General features: G+C 57.0%; 1 protein-coding gene across 2 annotated transcripts; it reads right to left on the bottom strand.

Moving 5' to 3' along the window:
- Positions 1-585: 585 nt before the first annotated feature.
- Positions 586-21,011, bottom strand: WDR86 (WD repeat domain 86). Of its 2 annotated transcripts, XM_077849625.1 has the most exons (7): positions 20,104-20,236; positions 19,732-19,995; positions 10,848-10,989; positions 7,943-8,357; positions 3,682-3,817; positions 915-1,018; positions 589-818 (listed from the first exon to the last, which is right to left on the bottom strand). In XM_077849625.1, exons 2-7 carry the CDS (start codon positions 19,892-19,894, stop codon positions 648-650), a joined length of 1,131 nt encoding a protein of 376 aa, XP_077705751.1. In that variant the 5' UTR covers positions 19,895-19,995; positions 20,104-20,236; the 3' UTR covers positions 589-647. The 2 variants fall into 2 exon arrangements, with proteins under 2 accessions (XP_077705750.1, XP_077705751.1); XM_077849624.1 differs by lacking the exons at positions 19,732-19,995; positions 20,104-20,236 and adding an exon at positions 20,909-21,011 and having other exon boundaries at positions 586-818.
- Between the last annotated feature and the right edge of the window lie 536 nt (positions 21,012-21,547).

The raw sequence follows: 21,547 nt of genomic DNA, 5'->3' as shown, positions 1-21,547 counted from the left end.
TCGGGCACCGCCAGCAGCCAGGGCTGCCAGAGCGCCCCCTTCAGGTGATGAGGGCAGCTGGGGGCGGCTCTCCTCGGGGCCTGGCCCCTGGGGCTCCTGCGGGATGTCCCGCGCCTCCTCCCCGCCCCCGGGCCGGCTCCTGCACACCCGGGGGCTCCCAGCAGCCACCCGGACAGGCCGCAGGGCCGGTTCCTTGCTCCCGGGCCTCTCCCCACGCGAGTGCCGCGGTGGGGGTGACAGGGCCGCAGCCCCCTGCACCCCGGGGAGGCGCAGGCCCCCCGGGGGTGAGGCCCGGGTCGTGGGAACCCCTCCTCCCTCGGGAGGAAGCTGAGCGTGGGCAGAACAAAAGACATAGTCCAGAGCGCTTTGAAGGACGTGTATTTCAGTTCTTCCCCGGTGTCCTCAGGACAATTTGCCAAACTAGTGACAATCGCGGCTCGAGGTTTTTTGAGGAAATCCACCCCCCGCCCCGGTTCCCCTCAGGGCAGGCTTGGCTCCTGGGGACCCCAGGCTCGGGGGTGAGGGGCCGCTGACCCCGGGTCGGGAGGGTCCCGCGGCGCCAGGTGCAGACCCGAGTGCGGGGGAGCTCGCTCGGCGGGGGGGGGTGGGGGGGCCGAGGGCGAGCGCGGGCGGCGGCGTCCCGGGGCTCAGGCCGGCTGCAGGGGCGCGGCGGCGCAGCCCACCTTGTTGCTGAAGAGGCGGGAGCGGCTCCGCGCGGGGGCGGCGGGGCGCGGCGGCGGGGCGCACGGGAGGCCGCGCACGTCCCAGAGGCGCAGCGCGCCGTCGTGCGAGGCCGTGTAGAGCACCTGCTCGTGCACCTGCGGGGCGGGGCCGGGCGGCGCGTGGGCGGCGCTGCGGGGGGGGCCGGGGCCGCCCTCCCGGGGCACCGAGCTCGGGGTGCTGGGGGCGCCTACCTGGATGCAGTTGATGACGAAGGCGTGGCCGCGGAACACCCTCTGCAGCGCTCCAGACTGGGCGTCGAAGGCGCGCGCGCGGGCGTCCCCGCTGCCCGTGAACACTGCGGACACAGGGCGCCGCTGGGCCTCCAGCCCGAGAGCCCCCGCCTTCCCCAGGAAGCCGGGGGTGGGGGGGTGGGGGGATGGGGGGCCCCAGGCCCGGAGGCGACCTGGAGGCGGGGAGGTCCTAAGGCCCAGCTAGGGACTAGCTGGAGCCTCTTGCAAGGAAGGAGGCGGCACCTGCATTCTCTTACCGCGAGCCCGGAACTGAGGGGGGTCCACACCCTCCCCGTGCTCTGCAAACAGCTCTGCAGGACTGCCTGGCTTCCCTGCTCTAAATCCCCTGCCTTGGGGGGAAGGTCACGCACCCCCCATCATCTGAGCAGCCCACTGGGGCAAGGACCACCCAGAAAGTCGTTCCTCTCCCTCCTCAGTAATGAACTTGGCCCTCCAAACAGAGCCTAGACACTGTGTTGGCTAGCTCACAGGGGAGGGCCCTGGAATTCGGCTGTCCTCGCGCCTTTTCCTACTTGAGAACTCAGTCCAAGAGTTCTGACTCCAGGGAGCACCCGAATCACCTGGAGGGCTGGTGAAGGCAGATTGCTGGGCCCACCTGAGCTTCTGTCTCAGGAGGCCTGGGGTGGGGCCTGAGAACCTGCATGCCTAACCAGTTCCAGGTGATGAGGATGCTGCTGGTCAGGAACCACAATGAGAACACTGACCAGAAGAACTCCCTTGTTTCCATATTGTCTTAGCCCGGGTTCTCCCAGAAGCTGACCCTGACACTGGGACTTGGGTGCAAACACTTCCTTTGGCAGGGCATTCCATTAAGTGGGGAGAGAAACAGAAAGGATGCCCATTCAGGTGTATTAGTGAGCAGGTGGCTGCAGGCGGCCCCTGGGAGAGGGTGCAGACCAGGTCTCAGAGCTGTGCCCCTGGGGTGCATGTCATTGGTTGAGGGCCTCTCTTGTGGGTGTCAGCTCCTAGCCATCCTCTGACCTGCTCCTCACAGGAAAACACTCTAGGGCAGAGGACCTTAGGTTCAGCAGAAAGAAGTGCCCCACGTGTAGTACCCACAGCATCTGCTATGCCCACTCAGCAGCCCAAGCAAGCCATGGGGGATTCTTAGGCTTGGGGATCTATCCCTTCCTTACCCCCACTAACTGTTTCACCTGCCTATTTCAGCCTTGCTGCTAAGAGGGGAAGTTTCATTCCTGGGTCTCTTCTGTTCCTTTCCTGCTTCCCCTGCCCCCCACCCAGCGTGGCTGCTGGGTGTCCTGTGGGTGGGAAGAGGGTCGGGAATTAAGTCTGAGTCACCTACAGCCTGTTGGCAAAGACCCTGAACCAATTTCCTTTAATACCAGGTAAGGTCCATCCCAGCTGCTGCCAAGGGGAGGCGCTCTGGGTGGCTTTAATCTTTTTAATTTAGAGGCCCTGACTTGGGAGCAGAGCTGTGATCACACTTACAGGCTTGGACACAGGAAGAAGGAAAAAATAATTTTCCCGTGTCAGACACCTAAATCTCAAGGGTATCTCGGGCTCTATTTTCAGAGATCCACATTCTATCTTCATCTAACACCTGTGCTGTGAAGTCAACTTCAAGTTTCTGCTGTGACTCCCCCTACCCATCTGCTCCCTCAGTGTGTGTGTGTGTGTGTGTGTGTGTGTGTGTGTGTGTGTGTGAAAACGGGGAAGAGGGGGGGTCTGATGACAGAACATAATGCTGGGGATTGTTCTGGGAAAGAGATTTCAGGAACCTGGGAGCCTTGCTCCCATGTAGGTGTGAAGGTAGCGGGGGTGCTTTCTGGATCACTGGGTGTGTCTGGGGTGTGAACATGTGCCAAGTCTGCAGGACAGAGCCAGCAAAGCTCAGATGTGTCAGTTTGACACCTGTGGGACCGACAGCTCATTGCCTACCCAATAAGCCATTCCGCCCTTCTTTCTTCCCAAGTAACCCCATTAATTCTGGCAGCAATAGCTCCAGATAAGAGATTTTATTATTCGGTCCCTCTTGCAGAGAGTGGTCAAAGAGATATATGCCAGGTCTGTGGGTAGGGCTTCCAAGAAAGATCTTTAAAGGGACCCACTCAGCTAAGAGATGCATCTTTTGCCCTTCTGTCATCTTCCTATCTGCCTAAAACTTGATATGATGGTTGGAGCTCCAGCAGCTATCTTAAACTATGAGGCCCCCTAACAGATATAAGATATGTGCTAAGAGTGATAAAGCAAAATGATCAAAGGAAACTGGGTGCGTGATAACTTTGTGGAGCTATCCATTCCCACCTACACTGCCAGCCTCTGAAATTCTACGTGAGAAAAATAAACCACTATTTCATTTAAAGCACAGTTAATCTGGGCTTTCTCTTATTTATAGTCAAACCTAATGCCAGGTGAAGCCAAACCTACCTGGCCCTCAAGTCTGGCTGGAGTAAGTGGTGTCATAGTCTCATTTCGAGAATTAGAGACCTTCACCTTAGGGTTTCTGAACATTCAGGCTGCTGCTTGTTCTTGGGTGAAGCTGGAGAGGAATCCCCCCACCCTTATTTGGGCCTTCCTTCCAGGTGCCCGGGGGAGGCAAGGCTGCTGACCACCCAGAATGGCCGCTGAGGCTCAGGAGGGAGCAGCTGAGTAAGTAGAGCAGAGAGGCCCTGAGTGCGGGGGATTTGGGGGTGTGGTCAAGGCATGGAGGGCACAAGTTGGGGCAACGGGGACAGGAGTCACTTACAAGTGCCTGCGTGGTATTTGAGGGCGCTCACGCTGTGTCTGTGGGCCGCAAACGTGCGCACGCGCTCGCCCGTGTCTGCCAGCCAGCACTTGACCGTCCTGTCGGCGCTGCCCGAGTACACGTGCCGGTTGACGAGCTGGGGGAGGAGGAAGGAGGGTGGGAGCCAGACCCCTCCGAACTGGGGCAGCAGCAGGGGACGCGGAGCCCCCTTGGGGAGGGGCATGTGTGGGTCTCACTGGAAAGTGTGGATGAGCAGGAAATGACCCTGCCTGTGGGGACCCACCCACTGCCACTCCAGCACCCAGGGATCTTGTCACTTTGCCCTTGGCTGAGTCACTGACTCTGCTCCTCCACTGCTTCCCTGGTAGAGGAGCATCCTGCCAGTGCCTTCTCGTGGGGGGTACAGAGAAGGCCTGTAGGGCGCTCAACACGCTAAGGGCAAGGACCACAGAATGTTCGCCGGGGCCGTTACTGTTGTCAGGTGTCTCTCTTTAGCAGTCCCTACTGAAGAAAAGTCTGTGCCTGGAAAGGTTAACGTGAATCCACCTGTAGCTATGGCCAAGCCGCACCTGGTGTTCTCTCCTATTGACCCAGCTGACGAAAGGGCTCCCAGGGCAAGGCTTTCACTCTGAACGTTTTCCCACAGAAGAGAAGATAAGGAAAAAGAAAGGTCTAGAAGTAACCTGAGTGGCTGCAGTGTGTCTGAGGTAGATCTTTGCTAGGATCAGAGCTGGACACCCAGTGGCTGTCGTTGGGTCCTGAAGCTCCTGCTCCCAGGGCTGCCCTGGAGACAGGCTCCCCCACTTCCCACCTGCCCCAGCTGACCAGAGTGGCATTCACACACCCCTGCTCGGTGTCTGTCGCAGGAGGTAAAGAAGGGGCCTGAGAGAGAATGGATGGGGTTTGCGAGGCCCCTCACACGAGCACCCCTTGCCAAGATAGACAGTGTCCCAGCCCAAGGGAAGTGCAGAGACCATTAAAATAATTCTGCAGATTCCTCTAGACAAAACCACATGCAGCCAAGAGTGCCCCCACCCAGCAGCTCTGGTTAGCAGTGATGCAGAGGAGAACCAAAAGTTGGGTGAGGAGGGCGGCTGTAAGCCCCAGAGAGAGCCGTCCATGCCAGACCTTGGAGGCTCAGGAAAGAGGAGGCCCTTCTCCTGGGGCAGCGGGCAGCAGGCCTGGAGCAAGTACAGGCTGGCCACCGGCATCCCTCATGTGTCCGATGCCCTCTTAGCTTGAGCACACACCTGCCCAGCTACAGCCACACTCTGGGCTCCTTGCCACTCCAGTCCCCACAGCTGATCCAGTTTCCCCAGATAATTTCCCAGTTTAAATCCCAGAGGACAGGACTCTGACTGGTCCAGATTGTATTTGCACCCCAGCCACAGCACAGGTCAGACTTGGCTTTGGGCCATTCACTATGGCAGAGGCGATGGGATCTCGAGGAACACGTCCGGCCTCCTGGAGGCAGAGGTTGCGGGTGGTTCCCCACAGACAGAAGAGGCGTAGAGACATGGCCAGCGGTCTCCCAGGCCAGCTGGCTCCAGCCAACACAGCCTGACTTCTGGCCCCTCTTATTGGTGGCCCCTGCCCTAGAACAGAGCAGGTGTGGACGTGTACCTGCATGCCCAAGGGGCTCCGGCAGGGTCCAGGCCATCACTCGGTCTTCTTGCTATCTGCATCACACTCCCAGAGCTTGGTTCCTGGGCCATCAACGAGGGTAGGGGCAGGAAAGCCAGAGGATCTCCCCAAGCCCACTTGGCCCTGCCAGCCTGAGGCCAGAGCCAGTATGTTGCCCTGGCCCTGCTTCTCACTGTCCCCCAAAGCCCTGGGGACATGCCATCCTCCTCGGGCTTCTCACAAGTCCTCTCTGCCCAAAGAAGCACCCCCATGCTAATCCCACCACTCCTTTGTGGGCAAGCCACCCCGGGATCTCTCCTCCTGCTGCCCCTAGCACGTGTCTGCCCCAGGCCCCAGTGTGTTCTGACCATCCCCATTGACTGTCACTCCAGACACAGCCCCAGGCCTCCAGGAGCCACAAGACTTACGGACCTCAAATAAAGGGAGCTGGCGTGTGTAGCCTGCGGGATGGAAGCCCCTGTGGGACCCTGGGCTACGCAGCCTCTGCAACCCTGCACCCCTCAGCACACGCAACAGAAGCGCTGAGCTTCCATGGCTGCTGTGGCAGAGGGATGATGCCTCCTGCTCCCCATGCAGCGTGTCCCAACAATGTGGTGCCTGTCACACTGTGTTTAAAAGTGACCAAGCAAAAAAAAAAAAGTGACCAAGCCGCACAGCTTCAAAGTACAAATCATGAGCCCAGAGGCCAAGGAAATGCTCCAAGCGTGTTGTCCTTGGCTGCCTAAGACCTCACTGTTCGCTTTGGCTGCTTTCCTGAGAGGACATCCACGGGGAACAGCTGGGCAGCTTGGGGAGGCCAGAGGAGGCCCGAGGCACAAGGGGAAGCAGACAGACCCTGACGGGGGCATGTCACAAAGGACAGGCCCTGCAGTTCTGAGGGATGGGGCTCGAGGGCCATCTCCCTGTATGTGACCCCCTCCAAGTAGATGGCAGGATGAGGCAGACAGGCCTGGGGCTCTGCTGTGGAGGCCCCTGGGGCGCAGGCCTCTCCCCGCTCCACTCACAGCAGCAGATGCACTTGGGCAGGGAAGGAGAGAAGCTGCAGGGTCAGGCTGCAGAGCACAGCTGGGCCCTGGACATCCCACCTCTGGAGTAAAACAGCCAGAAGAGAGGCTCCCCCACTCCAGCAAAGTACGGGCCCCGTCACACCTTTATAAGCTGCCGGCTACATGTTCAGTCCTGGGTTCCTATCTGTGTCTGCCCCTTACCAGCTGTGAGACCTTGGACAAGTTGCTTACCCTCTCTGATCCTATCTTCTCATGTGTAAAATGAGAAAATATAAGCAGGGGCAGCACATCCGCTAGATGCCCAACAACAAGAGCACAAGCTCACAGGCTCCGAGAGCAAGCCATGCCCCCGGCTCTGGGCCACGTCCACTGCTAGCTCATCAAGCCCTCACAACCACCAGGGATGGGCACGATGTCACGCTAATGATCCCTGATCCAAAATCTTGGGGCCAGACGTATTCCAGGAGTTTTTGGATTTTAGCAACATGCTCATGTTTCTACAGCAAAGGAATGCGTATTCCCAGGAAGTGGGGTAAAGTGAACTCCAACTAGCCTCCTATCTGTCCAGGCCAGGCTTTGCTGCCAAGCAAGTTTTGGTGCCAAATCTAAAAAATACACTTTATGTTTTGGAGCTTTTGGATTTAGGAATTATGGACCAGGGTTTCTAAATAAATATAATCCTCAAAAAAAAAATATATATAATCCTTACCTAACACGTTTAGAAACCAAGATTCCTATGTTGACAACAGCTTTAACCCTTGTATCTGTGAATGGGACTGTACATGGAGACAGGGTCTTTAAGGAGGTAGTTAAGTTACAGTGAGGTCATTAGGGTGGAACCTAATCCAATATGACTATGGTCCTTATAAGAAGAAGACATTTGAGGGGCACCTGGGTGGTTCAGTGGTTGAGCGGCTGCCTTCAGCTCAGGGCATGATCCCAAGGTCCTGGGATCGAGTCCTGCATTGGGATGATTCCCACAGGGAGCCTGTTTCTCTCTCTGCCTATGTCTCTGCCTCTCTCTGTGTGTCTCTCATGGATAAATAAAATGTTTAAAAAAAAAAAGGAGAAGAAAACATTTGAGAGGCGCCTGGATAGCAGAGTCGGTGAAACGTCTCCCTTCTGCTCAGATCAGGATCCTGGGGTCCTGGGATTGAGTCCCATACCAGGCTCCCTGCTGAGCAGAGTCTTCTCCCTCTGCCCAACACTCGTGCTCTCTCTTGCTGTCTCTTTCTCTCTCTCAAATAAATAAAATCTTAGAAGAAAGAAGAAAGGAAGAAGAAGGAGGGAGTAAGGAGGAGGGAGGAAGAAGGAAGGAAGGAGAAGAAAAGAAGGAGAAGGAGAAGAAGAAAAGAGAAAGAGGAAGAGGAAGAAGAGGAAGAGGACATTTGGATGCAGAGGGAAGACCATGTGAGGACCCTGGGAGAAGACGTCCAGCTACAAGCCACCACCTTGGTCTTAGACTTCCAGCCTCCAGCATGGTGAGACAATCCATCTCCATCGTGTAGGCCATCCCGTCTGTGGTACTTGTTACACAGCTCTAGCTAACTAGCACACCGGGTGGCCCAGTGGCCTTGCCAGCAGACAGGCAGGGGCTGGGCGGAGCTCACCTCCAGACAGATGACGGAGCCCTGGTGCTCCCTGAACACCCGCAGCTGCTCCCCACTCAGGATGTCCCAGGCACGGATGGTGGCGTCGGTGCTGCCAGTGAAGGCCGTGTGACTGGGCGTGTCCAGCACGAGGCAGAGCACGGCACCCGTGTGGCCCCGCAGCGTCTGGTGGCAGCAGCCACTGGCCACCTGCCATACCTTGGCCGTGCCATCCGTGCTGCCCGTCACCAGAAGCCCCCCAACCTCCTCGGCACAGGGAGCCCCAGGCAGGTCCCAGGGAGCAGAGTAGGCAAGGGTCAGCACGCAGTTGCGGTGGCCCCTGAACTCCTGGGACACCTGGCCCTTGTCCACACTCCAGGCTCGAGCTGTGCGGTCATAGGAGCTGCTGAAGAGCTGGTTGTTGGCGACCAGGATCCTGGTGGGAGGAGGGATAGGCAGGGGTCAGACCACGCAGGGATGCCCAGCAGGCCATCTCAGGGTCCCTCTGCCCAGGGGCCTGTGTGTTCAGTGAGCCCAGAGAACTTCATGTGGGAGGAGCAGACTTCGGTTCACACCCTGCCCCCCAGGACCCCAGAAGGCCTCGGGAGCAGCAAACATTTATGATTCTCAGATTCAGTTTAAGGAATGCTAAGAACCTCTCCTCAGAAATACACGTTTGTCTTCAGCCTAGAACTTTGCATAAGGTCAAAGGCTCGGCTCACACACCCTTGTTAAGAAGCCCTGAGCACCCCCAGAGCTCCCTGCCGAAAGGAGCCCGCAAAGGGGAGCGGCAGAGGGAGGCAGCTGGATCAGGCGTGTGTCACAAGTGTGGGGACTGAGCAGTCAGCACCCCGCACCTCAGCGTCGGAGGCATCGTGTGTTCCCTCTGCCTTGGAGCCTGGCACAGATGCGGGGAGACGCGGCCTCCCGCCCACACTGCCCACGCCGCCCCCCTGGCCGGTGCTCACTTCCCACAGGTAATTAAGGAGGCCCACCCCCCGGCACATGCAGTTCCTGACTCACTTCTTCCTCAACACCCAGGATGGATGGTTTTCATGATGTGTGTATGTCTAAGAGAAAGTGACACTATGACACCACGTGGCACCGCAGGTGATGTACTGGGGGCCTGAATCCCGCCCGCTCTGGCCTGGCATGAGAAGGCATGGTCGGTGCCTCCCATCCAGAACTTACCCACTTGGCTGGACTCTGAAAACACAGGAGGAAGTGAATCCCCCCTTACCTCGGGGATGTGGCACATTCGTGGGCACAGTTACTTAGTGATGCAGTAAAGTTACTAAGTAATACAGAGCATCTCCCCGGAACTATCTGTTTAGGGCAGCAGCCCTTCAAGAGTGGTGGGTGTGAATGTGTGTGTGTATGTTCGTGTCTGAGTGCACATGGACCTGTGCTTATGTGTGTGAACGTGTGTGTTTATGGTGTGGGTGTGCCCAGGAGAGTATAACCCCAGCAGAGCACCATTCCCAGCATTAACGTCCAGCTTTGAGGGGCGCCTGGGTGGCTCAGTGGGTTAAGCATCTGCCTTCGGCTCAGGCCATGATGTTAGGGTCCTGGGATCAAGCCCCACATCGGGCTCCCTGCTCAGCAGGAGCCTGCTTCCCCGTCTCCCTCTGCCTGCCACTCCCCCTGCTTGTGCTTTCTCTCTACCAAATAAATAAAAAATAAATTAAAAAAAAAAGGGTCCAGCTTTGCTTTTGAGGAGCAGCTGATGGATACAAGGTACAAGCTGAGGGCAGGCCGGTCACCTGAGATGTGGCCTCTCCCACCTGCCCCAGCCTTGTAACAGGAGACTCCCATGCACCTACACTCTTCGACCTCAAGGAAGGATGTCGGGATACGACCGGCAGGACATGTGTCCTCCCTGACCCCCTCGTCCTGCTCTGGCTCAGGAAGCAGGGGCCTCGCTCAGCGGCTGGGAGGTGACCTTGCCCACTCATGGCCATCCTGAGCCAGCACAACAATTCATCTCAGGGACACCTCTCTGCCGAGAGACGTGACCCAGCTCCGGCCCTGCCGGTACGCGACTCTTCCGGCAGGCAGCTGGACTGCCAGCCAGTCAGTGGTGGGTCTGGCACCTCCACTGCCACCCACCGAGCACTGAACCACCCCGCCAGCCGCTTCCCACTCGACCCAGGCCTGCGCAGAGCTCATGCTGGCAGTGTCCCTCGTGGCTGCGAACAGTTTCCCTTCCCCACCCACCCGGCCCCGACCCCTCCAAACGCCCGCCTGCACCTGGCCTTCTTCTGACTGCCTCGGCGCACCCTCAGGCACCCCCCAAACCCCATCAGTGAGGCCTGGACGGCCCGCGGGCAGGTGCCCAGACCCCTGCTTATCCCGGACACTCCCTCGGGAGTTTAAGACGGCCACCACAAGTTACATAAATAGTGTCAAATTGATCTGATCAGCAGAGGAATGTTCATGGCTCAGCTTAGACCCAAATTCAATAAAGAAAGGAAAAATTCAAACCTCCTCGAGAAGGAGGAGGTGGGGATTTCAACAACAACACGGGAAGGAGAGATTTAAAAATACTCTTGATTCCATCTTCAGCACAATTCCCATTTTGCTCCAAAACAAGCCCCTGGTCTACCATCAGGTACCAATTAAACCACTTCCTCTGGAATGCAGGAGCTGTGGCCTCCAGCACCTCTCCCTGTGCCCAGCAGTGGGCAGTGCACACCCGGGGACCCCGGGGGGCCGTCCAGGCACAAGCCTCCCTTCCCCCACTGAGGCCTCCCAAACCCCCACATGCAGCCCTGGGCAGTCAGCCCCCTGTCGTGCCTGGAGACGCTGGCATCCTGGGCCTTCCAGGGCTACATGCTATGCTCCCCCAGGGAAGCTAAGTTCCCCCAGGGCAGGGGCCACATGGCCTACATCTCTGTCCCCTGCCCCCTACCCCAGCCACCCTGACCTGTTCACAATGGATGTGTGTCCTCGGAACACCTGTAGGCACTGCCCGGTCCGCACATCCCACTTCCTGATGGTGCAGTCAGCGCTGCACGTGAAGGCAGCTTCGTCCTCCAGCTGGCAGAAGGTCACGTAGCTCTCATGCCCTGTGGACAAGGGGAGGCGTGAGTGTGCCAGGGCACAGCAGGGAAGAAAGCCGGGGCGGGAAGTGTTTGAGACGAGTCCAGGCCCACTAGCCCTTTGAGGGGACAATTTCAATCTGGGAGTCTCAGGAGCTATGGGAGGAAATGCTGGATGGTGGCTATTCTTACATTTGGGGAGGGACACTCGTCTTAAAGGAATCAGGTCCTAGTTCTTGGAAACTAGAAATGTTACTTCACTAGGGAAAAAAGATATATTTGCAGATGTAATTAAGGATTTTGAGATGGGGAGAGTGTCCTGGGTGATGGCCAGGAATGGCAGCACAAGAGTCTCTGAAGGAAGGGGCAGAGGGAGATGTGAGGATATAGAGAAAAGATGCTGTGGAGACAGGGCAATGACCTGAAGGTGTCCCTGAGATGAATGATGTGCCCACCACCAAGGAGCACCAGCCACTGCCAGAACCTGAGGAGGCAGCTGGTTCTCCCCCACAGGTTTCAGAGGGAGTACAGGCCCGCCAACACTTTGATTTGGGCCCACTGACACTGACTTTGGATTTCTGGCCTCCAGAACTGTGCCAGAATAAACTTCTGCTTTAAGGCATCCAGTGAGATTGCTGGTCACAGTGGCCACAGGAAACTAATATAGAAACAGGGATGATTAAGACACTTTCCCGGGACACCTGGGTGCCTGAGTGGTTGAGCATCTGCTTTGGGCTCAGGGCGTGACCCTGTGGTCCTGGGATTGAGTCCCGCATCGGACTCCCTGTGGGGAGTCTGCTTCTCCCTCTGCCTGTGTCTCTGCCTCTCTCTCTGTGTCTCTCATGCATAAATAAATAAAATCTTAAAACAACAACAACAACAACTTTCCCTGCCTTCAGAGAGCATGAGCCTGGAAGGAGAGAGTCAGCCAACATGACACATCGGGGGTCAGCAGAGGAGAAGCCCTGATGCTATAGAGCAGGAAGGGTGGGGAGGAGAGAAGAGCATTCTGGGAAAGAAAATAGCACCCACCGAAACAGGAGGGGGCCCTTGGGGCAGAATTTGGGTGCTTGGGAGAAATGGTGGGTAAGGCACAGAGCTGAGGGTGGATGTCCAGGACAGGGGGAGGCCACACACTCCATCAGCCCAGAGTCTCAGACATGTGCACCTGCTCATCCACCACCTTGTTGGTGCAAAGGTCAATGTTTTGACTATCGGCTTGGCTGTGGGATCAAGGGTTATGAAGCAGCCCCAGAAGCACTCAGGTCCCCAGTCATAGTAGGGCCTGTCCTTCATGTAAAGATGGCTCCACCTCAGGGGCACCTGCCTGGCTCAGTCAGTGCAGCATGTGACTCTTGATCTTGGGGTCGTGAGTTGGAGCCCCACCTTGGGTATACAGTTTACTTAAAAAACAACAACAAAATCCTTTAACATCCCTCGTGATAAAATCTAAATCTATTTAGAATCTAAAATCAGAATTTATGGGCAGCCCCGGTGGTTTAGTGCCGCCTGCAGCCCAGGGCGTGATCCTGGAGACCCTGGATCGAGTCCCATGTCAGGCTCTCTGTATGATGCCTGCTTCTCCCTCTGCCTGTGTCTCTGCCTCCCTCTTTCTCTCTGTCTCTGTGAATAAATAAAATCTTAAAAAAAATAAAATCAGAATTTATGGGTTAAACATATACCCCTATATGCAAAGATTATCTATGCTTATATCTATTTCTATACCTATATATACTCATATATATATATATATATTTTAATTTATTTATCCATGAGAGACACAGAGGGAGAAGCAGAGACATAGGCAGAGGGAGAAGCAGGCTCCATGCAGGGAGCCCGATGTGGGATTCGATCCCAGGACCCCGAGGTCATGACCTGAGCCAAAGGCAGATAGATGCTCATCCACTGAGCCACCCAGATGCCCCTATACTCATATATTTTTAAAAAATGTTTACACCTTGGATATCAACTTTTTTTTTCTCTCTCTCTCTCTCCAAAGATTTTATTTATCTATTTGAGAGAGAAAGCATGAGCAAGGAGAGGGGCAGAGGGAGGACCAGACTCCCTCCTGAGCAGGGCACAATGCAGGGCTCAATCCCGGGACTCTGGGATCACGATCTGAGCCGAAAGCAGATGCTTCACTGACTGAGCCACCCAGGCAACCCCGGGTAACAACTCTTGATAGCAAACTGAAGCTGAGTATATTTGAAGAGAATCCAGGGGTCGGAAAATCAATTGAATCAAAGGAATGTTACACCTAAGATCCATTTCATGGATGAGGAAATTGATACATTTAAATATTTACATGTGTGGGAAATAATTATGTTAAAGACTGCGACTGATTTTCTAAATTCCGTCTAGATGTCTGGTATCAGACAGACAAGGATTTAAAATCTTCTGGGCAGTTTCAAGCTGATGTACTCTGTTCGGCCCCAGCGATTTAGCTCAGTTACTCTTGGAAGAACCCAACTCCCTGGGTTCTAAGAAACAGATTTAAAAAAAAAAAAAAAAGAAGAAGAAGTAAGGAAGGAAGGCATGTTTTCAGTCTTCTTGGATAGCATGTACCAGGCCTCTAAGAAAACAACGTTTGTGTGAAGGAAGTAAACAGTTGAAGACGAAGCAGATTACATTTCCTTAAAATGCACGTCAGTCTAAAAGTCGAGGGCAAAATGTGTCTGGCAAAACACAGCCCAGCTTTTTGCCAACCTCAAAATGTTTATAAAATATTTGAAGATTGTCAACAAACTTTCCCTGAAACCAGAGCTGCTGCAGGGAGGGCTCAGCGCCGTCTAAGGAGCCACCTGGCTTCCCGGGCTGGCTGGAAGGCAGCCTGGCGCCCTGAGGGCCGCTGGGTGTGGGCGAGCCGGCCCTGCACACGCACCCCGCAGTCCTCCTCGGACCCCGTGCGGTCCGACGCCAACCACGCCAGGAGAGGCTTCCGCAGGGCCATCAGCCCCATTCTGGCCGGTTTCGACAGCATCTGACAGCAGGAAGGCAGAGTGCCAAGTGTTTATAGGCCAAGACAAGCACTGGAAAACGGTGGCGAGTAAGCCATGGCACCCCTACTCAGTGAAGCCACGGCCACTAAACCAGGATGTGGAAGATCATGAGTTGGGTGACCAATTATATGACCCATGGAAGCAGGAAAAAAAAAAAGAGATATACAGTAAAAATATAAATACCTATGGGGGGCCCTGGAGGGCGCAGCTGGTTAAGGGGCTGGCTTGGTATCTGCTCAGGTCGTGATCTCGGGATCACTGGGCTCTGATTAGCGCACAGTCTGCTTGAGATTCTCTCTCCCTGTCCCTCTGCCCCTCCCCCCCCAAACAAATAAATCAATCTTTAAAAAATATATAAATACCTATAAACAAAGACTTTAAGAAAAGAGTCAATAATGAAAATAATTTTTTCAACGTTAAAAATAAAAAGCTCGGGATCCCTGGGTGGCTCAATGGCTTAGTGCCTGCCTTTGACCCAGGGTGTGATCCTGGAGTCCTGGGGTCAAGTCCCACATCAGGCTCCCTGCATGGAGCCTACTTCTCCCTCTGCCTGTGTCTCCGCCTCTCTCTCTCTCTCTGTGTCTCTCATGAATAAATGAATAAAGTCTTTTAAAAAATTATTAAAAAAAAAAAGCTCATCTCTGGAGCTGGGCCAGGCTGACCCTCTGCCCTCCTGGGGGCCTGGCCGTGGGCCGCTGAGGCTCCCTGCAGCAGTCAAGGCCCTCCCAGGGACAAGCCCCTTCCTCGGCATGCCAGGCTCCTACTCCACATCTGAAAACCCACACAGAAGGAGTCCCAGCTCAGAGCCCTGCCAGCAGAGGCTGCAGAGCGTGTCCCCGACTGCAACCCACAGACCATTTGACAAGGTCCACTGCCCCCAGCCTACAGGGTCACCCGGGGAGGGATGAGGAAGGCAGGAGGGGGGGGGGGTCATTGCATCTCCAGCCACTGGCGTGAGCTGCTGCAATTGTGTAGAATAAGCAAAAAAGCCAAACTAAAAATAAACATTTTTGAAGGGATAAAGAATGCAGATAAGATACAGTTATTATGTTCAAAAGGACAGGCTGAGGCTCAGGGTTCTCTGCCAAGGTAGTCGGCTCTCCCTGCCTCCCCAGCCGCACACTCTCGGACTCGCTGGGGGTTCCGAGTCGAAGGGCCCCGTGTACACGCAGGAGGGGCTGCCCGGGGTCTGCAGTGGCAGAGGTGGGCCGGTGTGGGCACTCAGCCAAGCTGGAACATTCATGCCTCCTACTTGGCCTGGAAAGAGCGGCCTCCCTTGCCTCTGCTGGCCCTGGCAGGTCTTCTGTCTGCCCCTCGGGGTCTCTCTCCTCTTCTGCAGCCTGCTCCCTGCAGCTCCTGGATCCCCCCTCACTGCCTGCAGGGTTCAGACAGCTGGGAGCCCAGCAGGAGACTTTAGGTCAGGATCTGCTGGCCCAGTTCCCCGGAGGAAGGCCTCTCCACACCCTCTCAGGGGCTGCAGGCCCCCACCCTGGCTTCTTCAGCTCCAGGAGTGTGGACAGCCCTGCAGGGACCAGCCCCATAGTACAGCGCTTCCCCTGTACTATGCCCACATTTTGCAAGCGTCTCTTTACTAAACTCTCCTTGAGCTGTTATTTGGGGGTGTCGTTCTGTTTCCTGCTAGGGCCTGCCTGATGGAGCCGCCCCTCCGTGTATCCTGTCGGCAAGCCAGAGCAGTGACAGCCACGAGTCCAGAGTGCAGAAGGTGTGGTCAAAATAGACGGTGTCTGACGAAGCCACCGAAGTCTCGGCCTCGGGCCACCTGCCTCGAGCCCCCGGCCTGGGCAGGCTCATGCTCTGTCATGGTGCCACCGCAGGGCCTGGCCTTCCAGCCCAGCTCCTCTCGGCCCACACCCTCAACCCGCCTGCTCTCCTGCCTCCATCTGTGACTCCTCATTCCACACCCACAGGGAGTTCACCACCCTCGGACGGTGCTGTCCGAAGAGCCAGAAGGATGAATTACCCTCCAGGGCTTCCTTCACATCTATGCTTAAGACAAACTGCTTTTCGATGGAATTTCTCCTGGGTTGGGACAAAGTTAACAATGAAGTGTTTATGTCTGAGAGCCTTCCCTGTGCCCCCACATGCTCCTTCAGGAACATGCAGGAGATGATTCAGCAAGCCCACCTCTGGGCATCTATCTACACGAAGGATCTGCAAGCAGGGCCTGGAAGAGATGTTTGCACGCCCCAGCTCGGAGTCGCATTTCTCACCACAGTCAAGTGGAAGCAACCCCAGTGTCCAGTGGCAGATGAGTGGGCATAAAAAATGCACACAACCAAACAGTGCTCAGCCTTCCAAAGGAAAGAAATCCTGACACAAGCTACAACCTGGGATGAACGTGGAGGACATCGTGCTAAGTGAAATGAGCCAGTGACAAAAAGACAAACACTGCATGATTCCACTTGTACCAGGTCCCTGGAGCAGTCAGGTTCACAGAGACAGGAAGCAGGATGGTAGGCGCCAGGGGCTGGTGGAGGGAGAAATGGGGTTCAGTTTGTTTTACAGGATGGAAAATTCTAGAGATGGATAGTGGTAATGGTGGTACATCATAAATGTTTAATATCTTGAAACTGTACACTTAGTATATGTGCTGCCGAAGCGAGCACGAAACTGTACACTTAAAAAACAATGGTTAAGAGGGCAAATTTGATGCTACATGTTTTCTATTAAGAGTTAAAAATTGTCCCCAGTCCCTTCCAGCCCCACCTAGCCCAAGAGGTGAACCCTGACTACCTGGGCTCACAGAGTTCCTGCTCATCTGAAGTTCAAGTGCACATGGTCCCTCAGTTTAGCCATCACTCTCTCCATCCAACCTGCAAATTCTCTGGGGCAGTATCTTTGCATCTAACACAGGCACCCAGGACAGTCAAGCCAGTAGCCAAGAGGGGCAAGGGCTCTGGAGCAGGAGGGAGGGGGCAGCTCCCCCCAGTGCCGCTCTGCCTGTGTGAATGGCTCTACCTGTGTAAACTTGGGAGGACTGGCTAGCCCTTTGGAGCCTCCAAAGGGGATAACCACGGCTGTGAGAAGCAAAAGGGGGAAGAGCTTTGGAGCCGGCCCGGTGCAGTGCCAAGGAGATGCTCTTACTCAGTCCAGGCTGGTGGATTGTGGGCCTGGAGGACTATGGTGGCCACTAATATGTGCCAGGAGCTATTTATTGACTGGCTTGCTCCTGCTCCCTCACAACCTCATCAGGCTAGATGACTATTTTATTGTCCCCCAATTCACAGATAGAGAAACTAAGGCATGAGAAGTTAAATAATGATGAGATTGGAGCCCAAGCAGCCCAGCTCCAGAGCCCAGGCTCTTGATGGCCCCTCCTGCTACCCGGAGGCAAAGTTACGGGTCATCCGGAAGGGCAGGCATCATCAGGCTTCCAGTAAATATGAGTGTGCAGTTTGTTCACACAGAATTAAAAACAAACAGCACCCCCGTCATGCTAGAAGATGCTGTTGGAAGACGAGGATGCTTGTGGAACAGCCACAGTGGGTTGGAACCTTTGGGCTGGGCCCCTTACTACACGGGGACAGACCAGGACAGGGACTGCCATTTTGGGGCATGCTGCCTATCTCATTGACCCAGTGAAGTGCCCCCAAATGAATAGGCACCCAACAGATAAAAGGAAAAGAGGGGAAGGGGATAATTATATTCAATTCAATTCTTCCTTTTACAGAATAATTAGCAGTTAAGCCTACTTTCTCCTTTGGAGCTCACCAACTGCATCTGAAAGCCAATTCCAAGTACTGAAAAAGCAGAGCTGCTGCAGGAGGGAAGCTCGGGGCTATTAGAAGCCTACGGTCCAGAGACACCTGAGTGGCTCAGCAGTTGAGCACCTGCCCCTGGCTCAGGCGTGATCCGCAGTCTCAGGATCGACTCCCACATCAAGCTCCTTGCATGGAGCCTGCTTCTCCCTCTGCCTGTGTCTCTGCCTCTCTGTGTGTGTGTGTCTCTCATGAATAAATTTTAAAAATTTTTATTTTTTTAAAAGATTTTATTTATTTATTCATGAGAGGGGGAGGGGGAGAGAGAGAGAGAGGCAGAGACACAGGCAGAGGGAGAAGCAGGCTCCAGGCAGGGAGCCTGATGTGGGACTCGATCCTGGGTCTCCAGGATCATGCCCTGGGCCGAAGGCAGCGCCAAACCACTGAACCACCCAGGCTGCCCTACAGCTGAATTTTAAATTCTGGATGGATCTTAGATCTTCCGGTCTCAGTTCAGGGCCTGCCAATCTGTGTGACTTTGGGGGTGGCAGGAGGAACGTGTGTTAGTTTGTAACCGACTCTGCTTTATCTACCCTCACCCCCAAATAACAGGCAAGCCAAAATTCATCTCTTCTGGGCTTTGAAATATCTACCATAGCTGCTTTTAGGATCCCTGGGTGGCGCAGCGGTTTGGCGCCTGCCTTTGGCCCAGGGCGCGATCCTGGAGACCCGGGATCGAATCCCACGTCGGGCTCCCGGTACATGGAGCCTGCTTCTCCCTCTGCCTGTGTCTCTGCCTCTCTCTCTCTCTGTGACTATCATAAATAAATTAAAAAATTTAAAAAAAAATTAAAAAAAAACCAATAGGGCCGGGATCCCTGGGTGGTGCAGTGGTTTAGCGCCTGCCTTTGGCCCAGGGCGCGATCCTGGAGACCTGGGATCGAATCCCATGTCGGGCTCCCGGTGCATGGAGCCTGCTTCTCCCTCTGCCTGTGTCTCTGCCTCTCTTTCATGAATAAATACATTAAAAATCTTTTAAAAATTAATAAAATAAAGCCAATAGTATCAGCCCACAGTGAAGCTGATTTGTACAACAGTGAAGCTAATTTGTACTCTCTGTGCCTACAGGAACTTGGAAGGCCCTGGGGAGGCCACCCAGGACTTGCTGATTATGGTGGAAAAAGAACAGGCAATGATAAATAACCACAGCGAAGAGAGTGTTGGGATTCAAGGGGCTGTATCTGCTGTTCAGGCGACAACAGGGGCAGAGCTGGAGAGGGGCCTCACAGTCCTGCAGCGTAGACATGTGACAGGGATGCAGGGTAAGAAGTACATCTGCCTCCAGCAACTAGGTACGTAAATATAGACCGATATGTGTGCATTTGTGCAACCTTTATAAAACAATATGTGCGCCTGTATGTGTGCCTCCTGCCATTGCATCATGTTTCCAACTGCGTTAATTTGGTTTAACAACCCCCTTTTGAGAAACTTTGATCCATCCTTCTCCAGCACCCCTTCCAGTAGAAGAAAGGAGGCTGCAGAGACAGCAGAGTGGTCAGATGGGGAAGGGGGCGTTCAGATTTCAACTTTCCCCTCCCCACCGTCTGTGTGATCCCAGGCCACTTCCTGCCTCAGTTTCCCTGTCTCCACGAGTGGGGAGAACAGCAGTGTGAAGACTGCCCAAGGCAGTCTTAAGTGCTCAGTCCCGCGGGCACTTAACAAGCCCTGGCGGTCACCACAGTGGCTCCTAGAGGAAATGTGCGGCCACAGGCCAGCGGGGAGTGAGAGACGGGGGAGGGCGCAGAGGTGCGATCCCGGTGGTCTGCTAAGGCCTTGGGGATGGAGAGGATTTTCCGCCCTAGGCTGACGGCTGAGGATAGACCCCGCGGCGGGTGCGCCCCGGCCCGGCGGCCCCGGTCCCAGGGGGCTCGGCGGGTCGTCGGCGGGGCCGGGGCGAGCACCCCCCGACGGGGGCCCCGGCACAGCGGGGGCTGGGCTCTGGGCTCTGGGCTCCGGGCTCTGGGCGGCGGGGACGGAGCGGGAGGGTGTACCTTGCAGGAGGGCGCAGCACTGGCCGTCCGCGGTGCTCCAGAGCCGGGCCGTGCCGTCCTCGCTGCCCGTCAGCAGGCGCTGCCCGTCCGGGCTCAGGCTGAGCCAGTTGATGCCGCCGCGGTGGTCGGCGCAGACCCGCAGGGCCGACCCTCCGCCCCCCATGCGGCCGGCCGGGCGGGAGACCGCGAGATGCGCCCCGCTAGGGAGGGGCGCCCCGGCATCCGCGCCGCGGCTCCCGGCGGCTGCGTCCCGCGGCCATGGCCCTGGGGAGGGGCACGGGGCGCGGCGGCGGTGAGGCGGGGGCCCCGCTCCCTCCCGCAGCCGGAGTCCCGGCCCCAGCGCGCCCGCCGCCGCCCTTCCCCGCGCCCCACCTGAGCGGGCCCCCCTCGGAGCCCGGACGGCCGGGCGGGGGCGTCTCCGCGCGCTGGAAGGCTCGGGCCTCCGCGGGGTCCGGCGGCGGGAGCGGGGGACCCGGGAAGGCGAGCGCCCCGCGCGCCCTCCCCGGCCGGCGCCGTGCGCTCGGGGCGGCGAGGGTGGAACAATACAGTCCGGCCAGGCTCCTCCTCAGAGACCACCCCCCAACCTGTCCCCTCCCACTTCTCCGGCCGGCGCCCCAGCCCCCACCCAGCTGCCCCCTTCCCCCCGCCCCGCACCCCGGCCCGCCCGACCCACCTCCGCCGCGGCCCCAGCGCCCGCCCCGGGGACGCCGGGGACCGGGCCACGTGCGACTCCCCCGGCTGCCCCGTGCGGGGACCGCAGGCCGGGACGAGGAGGAGGAGGACGTGGAGGTGGCCGCGGGGGCCCGTGGGGTGAGACGCGCACGCCCGGGAGCTCCCTCGGGCCAGCGGCTGCGCGCCACGACCGGGCGAGCCGGGCCCCCCAGGCTCCCCAGCCCCAAGGACCCGCCGGACAGGCGCCCTTGGAGAGCGCCCCGCGTCCGCTCTCGCGGGGAACCACACGCACACCCCGAATTCTAAAGAAGCTCCGCGAGGGCGGGTGGCGGGCGGGCCAGGGGAGAGCGGCGCGGTGGGACTTCCCGGAAAGGTCAGGTTCACCCCAGGGAGCGGCCGCGGGGTCCCGCCTTCTCGTGCTGGGGGCGTGGGGCCCGCACCCACTGACCCCACAGCTTTCGGCAGCCACTCCCACCCCATCCCACCCCATCCCACCCCATCCCACCCCAGCGCCTGTGACGGCCCACTGAGGTCTCCGCAGGAATCCCACACCGCGGGGTGCGAGCCCTCCCGGAATGCCTGCTGGTTCCCATTAGAGCGGTTCCGGTGCCTGCTTCGCGGGGGGCGGGGAGGGGTGACACCCCCCAACTCGGATCCTCCAGGTCCTAGAGGTAGCAGGGTTTCCCGAGGGGCGGGAGTGAGGGAGGGAAGGAGCTTTGGAAAGCTAAGCTCTCGTGGCGACCAGACCTTCTCCCAACGGCCCACCACTACGTCCAGGCCCACGACGTCCAGACTCCGAAAGAAAGCCCCCTAATGGGGTCCCCAAGGTCACTGGACAATTTATTCTCCAAGCATCTTAACCAGAGAAACCCACCCTTTCCCCAACCTTGTGAGTCGGCTTGCACTTCAGCTCCAGGGGCCGGCACCAGGGAAGGGGTTCCGGGTTGGGGGGGGCCGTGTTACAGTGGGATTTGGAGCTGTACAGGTGGGCGGGAAGGAGGCCGGAAGCCGGCCTGATCTGGCAGGAGAGAGTGAGGCAGCAATCGGTGAAGTATTCTAGAGTCTTCAGGAATTGGGTGCTCCAAGGGAGGAAGGGAGGACTCTGGGAGTCTCCACTATGCTGGGACTCTGGAGTGGGTGGCTG

The sequence above is a fragment of the Canis aureus genome, chromosome 15, assembly GCF_053574225.1.
Source record: "Canis aureus isolate CA01 chromosome 15, VMU_Caureus_v.1.0, whole genome shotgun sequence".
Lineage (NCBI taxonomy): Eukaryota > Metazoa > Chordata > Mammalia > Carnivora > Canidae > Canis > Canis aureus.
The sequence above is the reverse complement of the archived record's forward strand: the minus strand, read 5'-3'. Positions and strand labels throughout refer to the sequence as shown.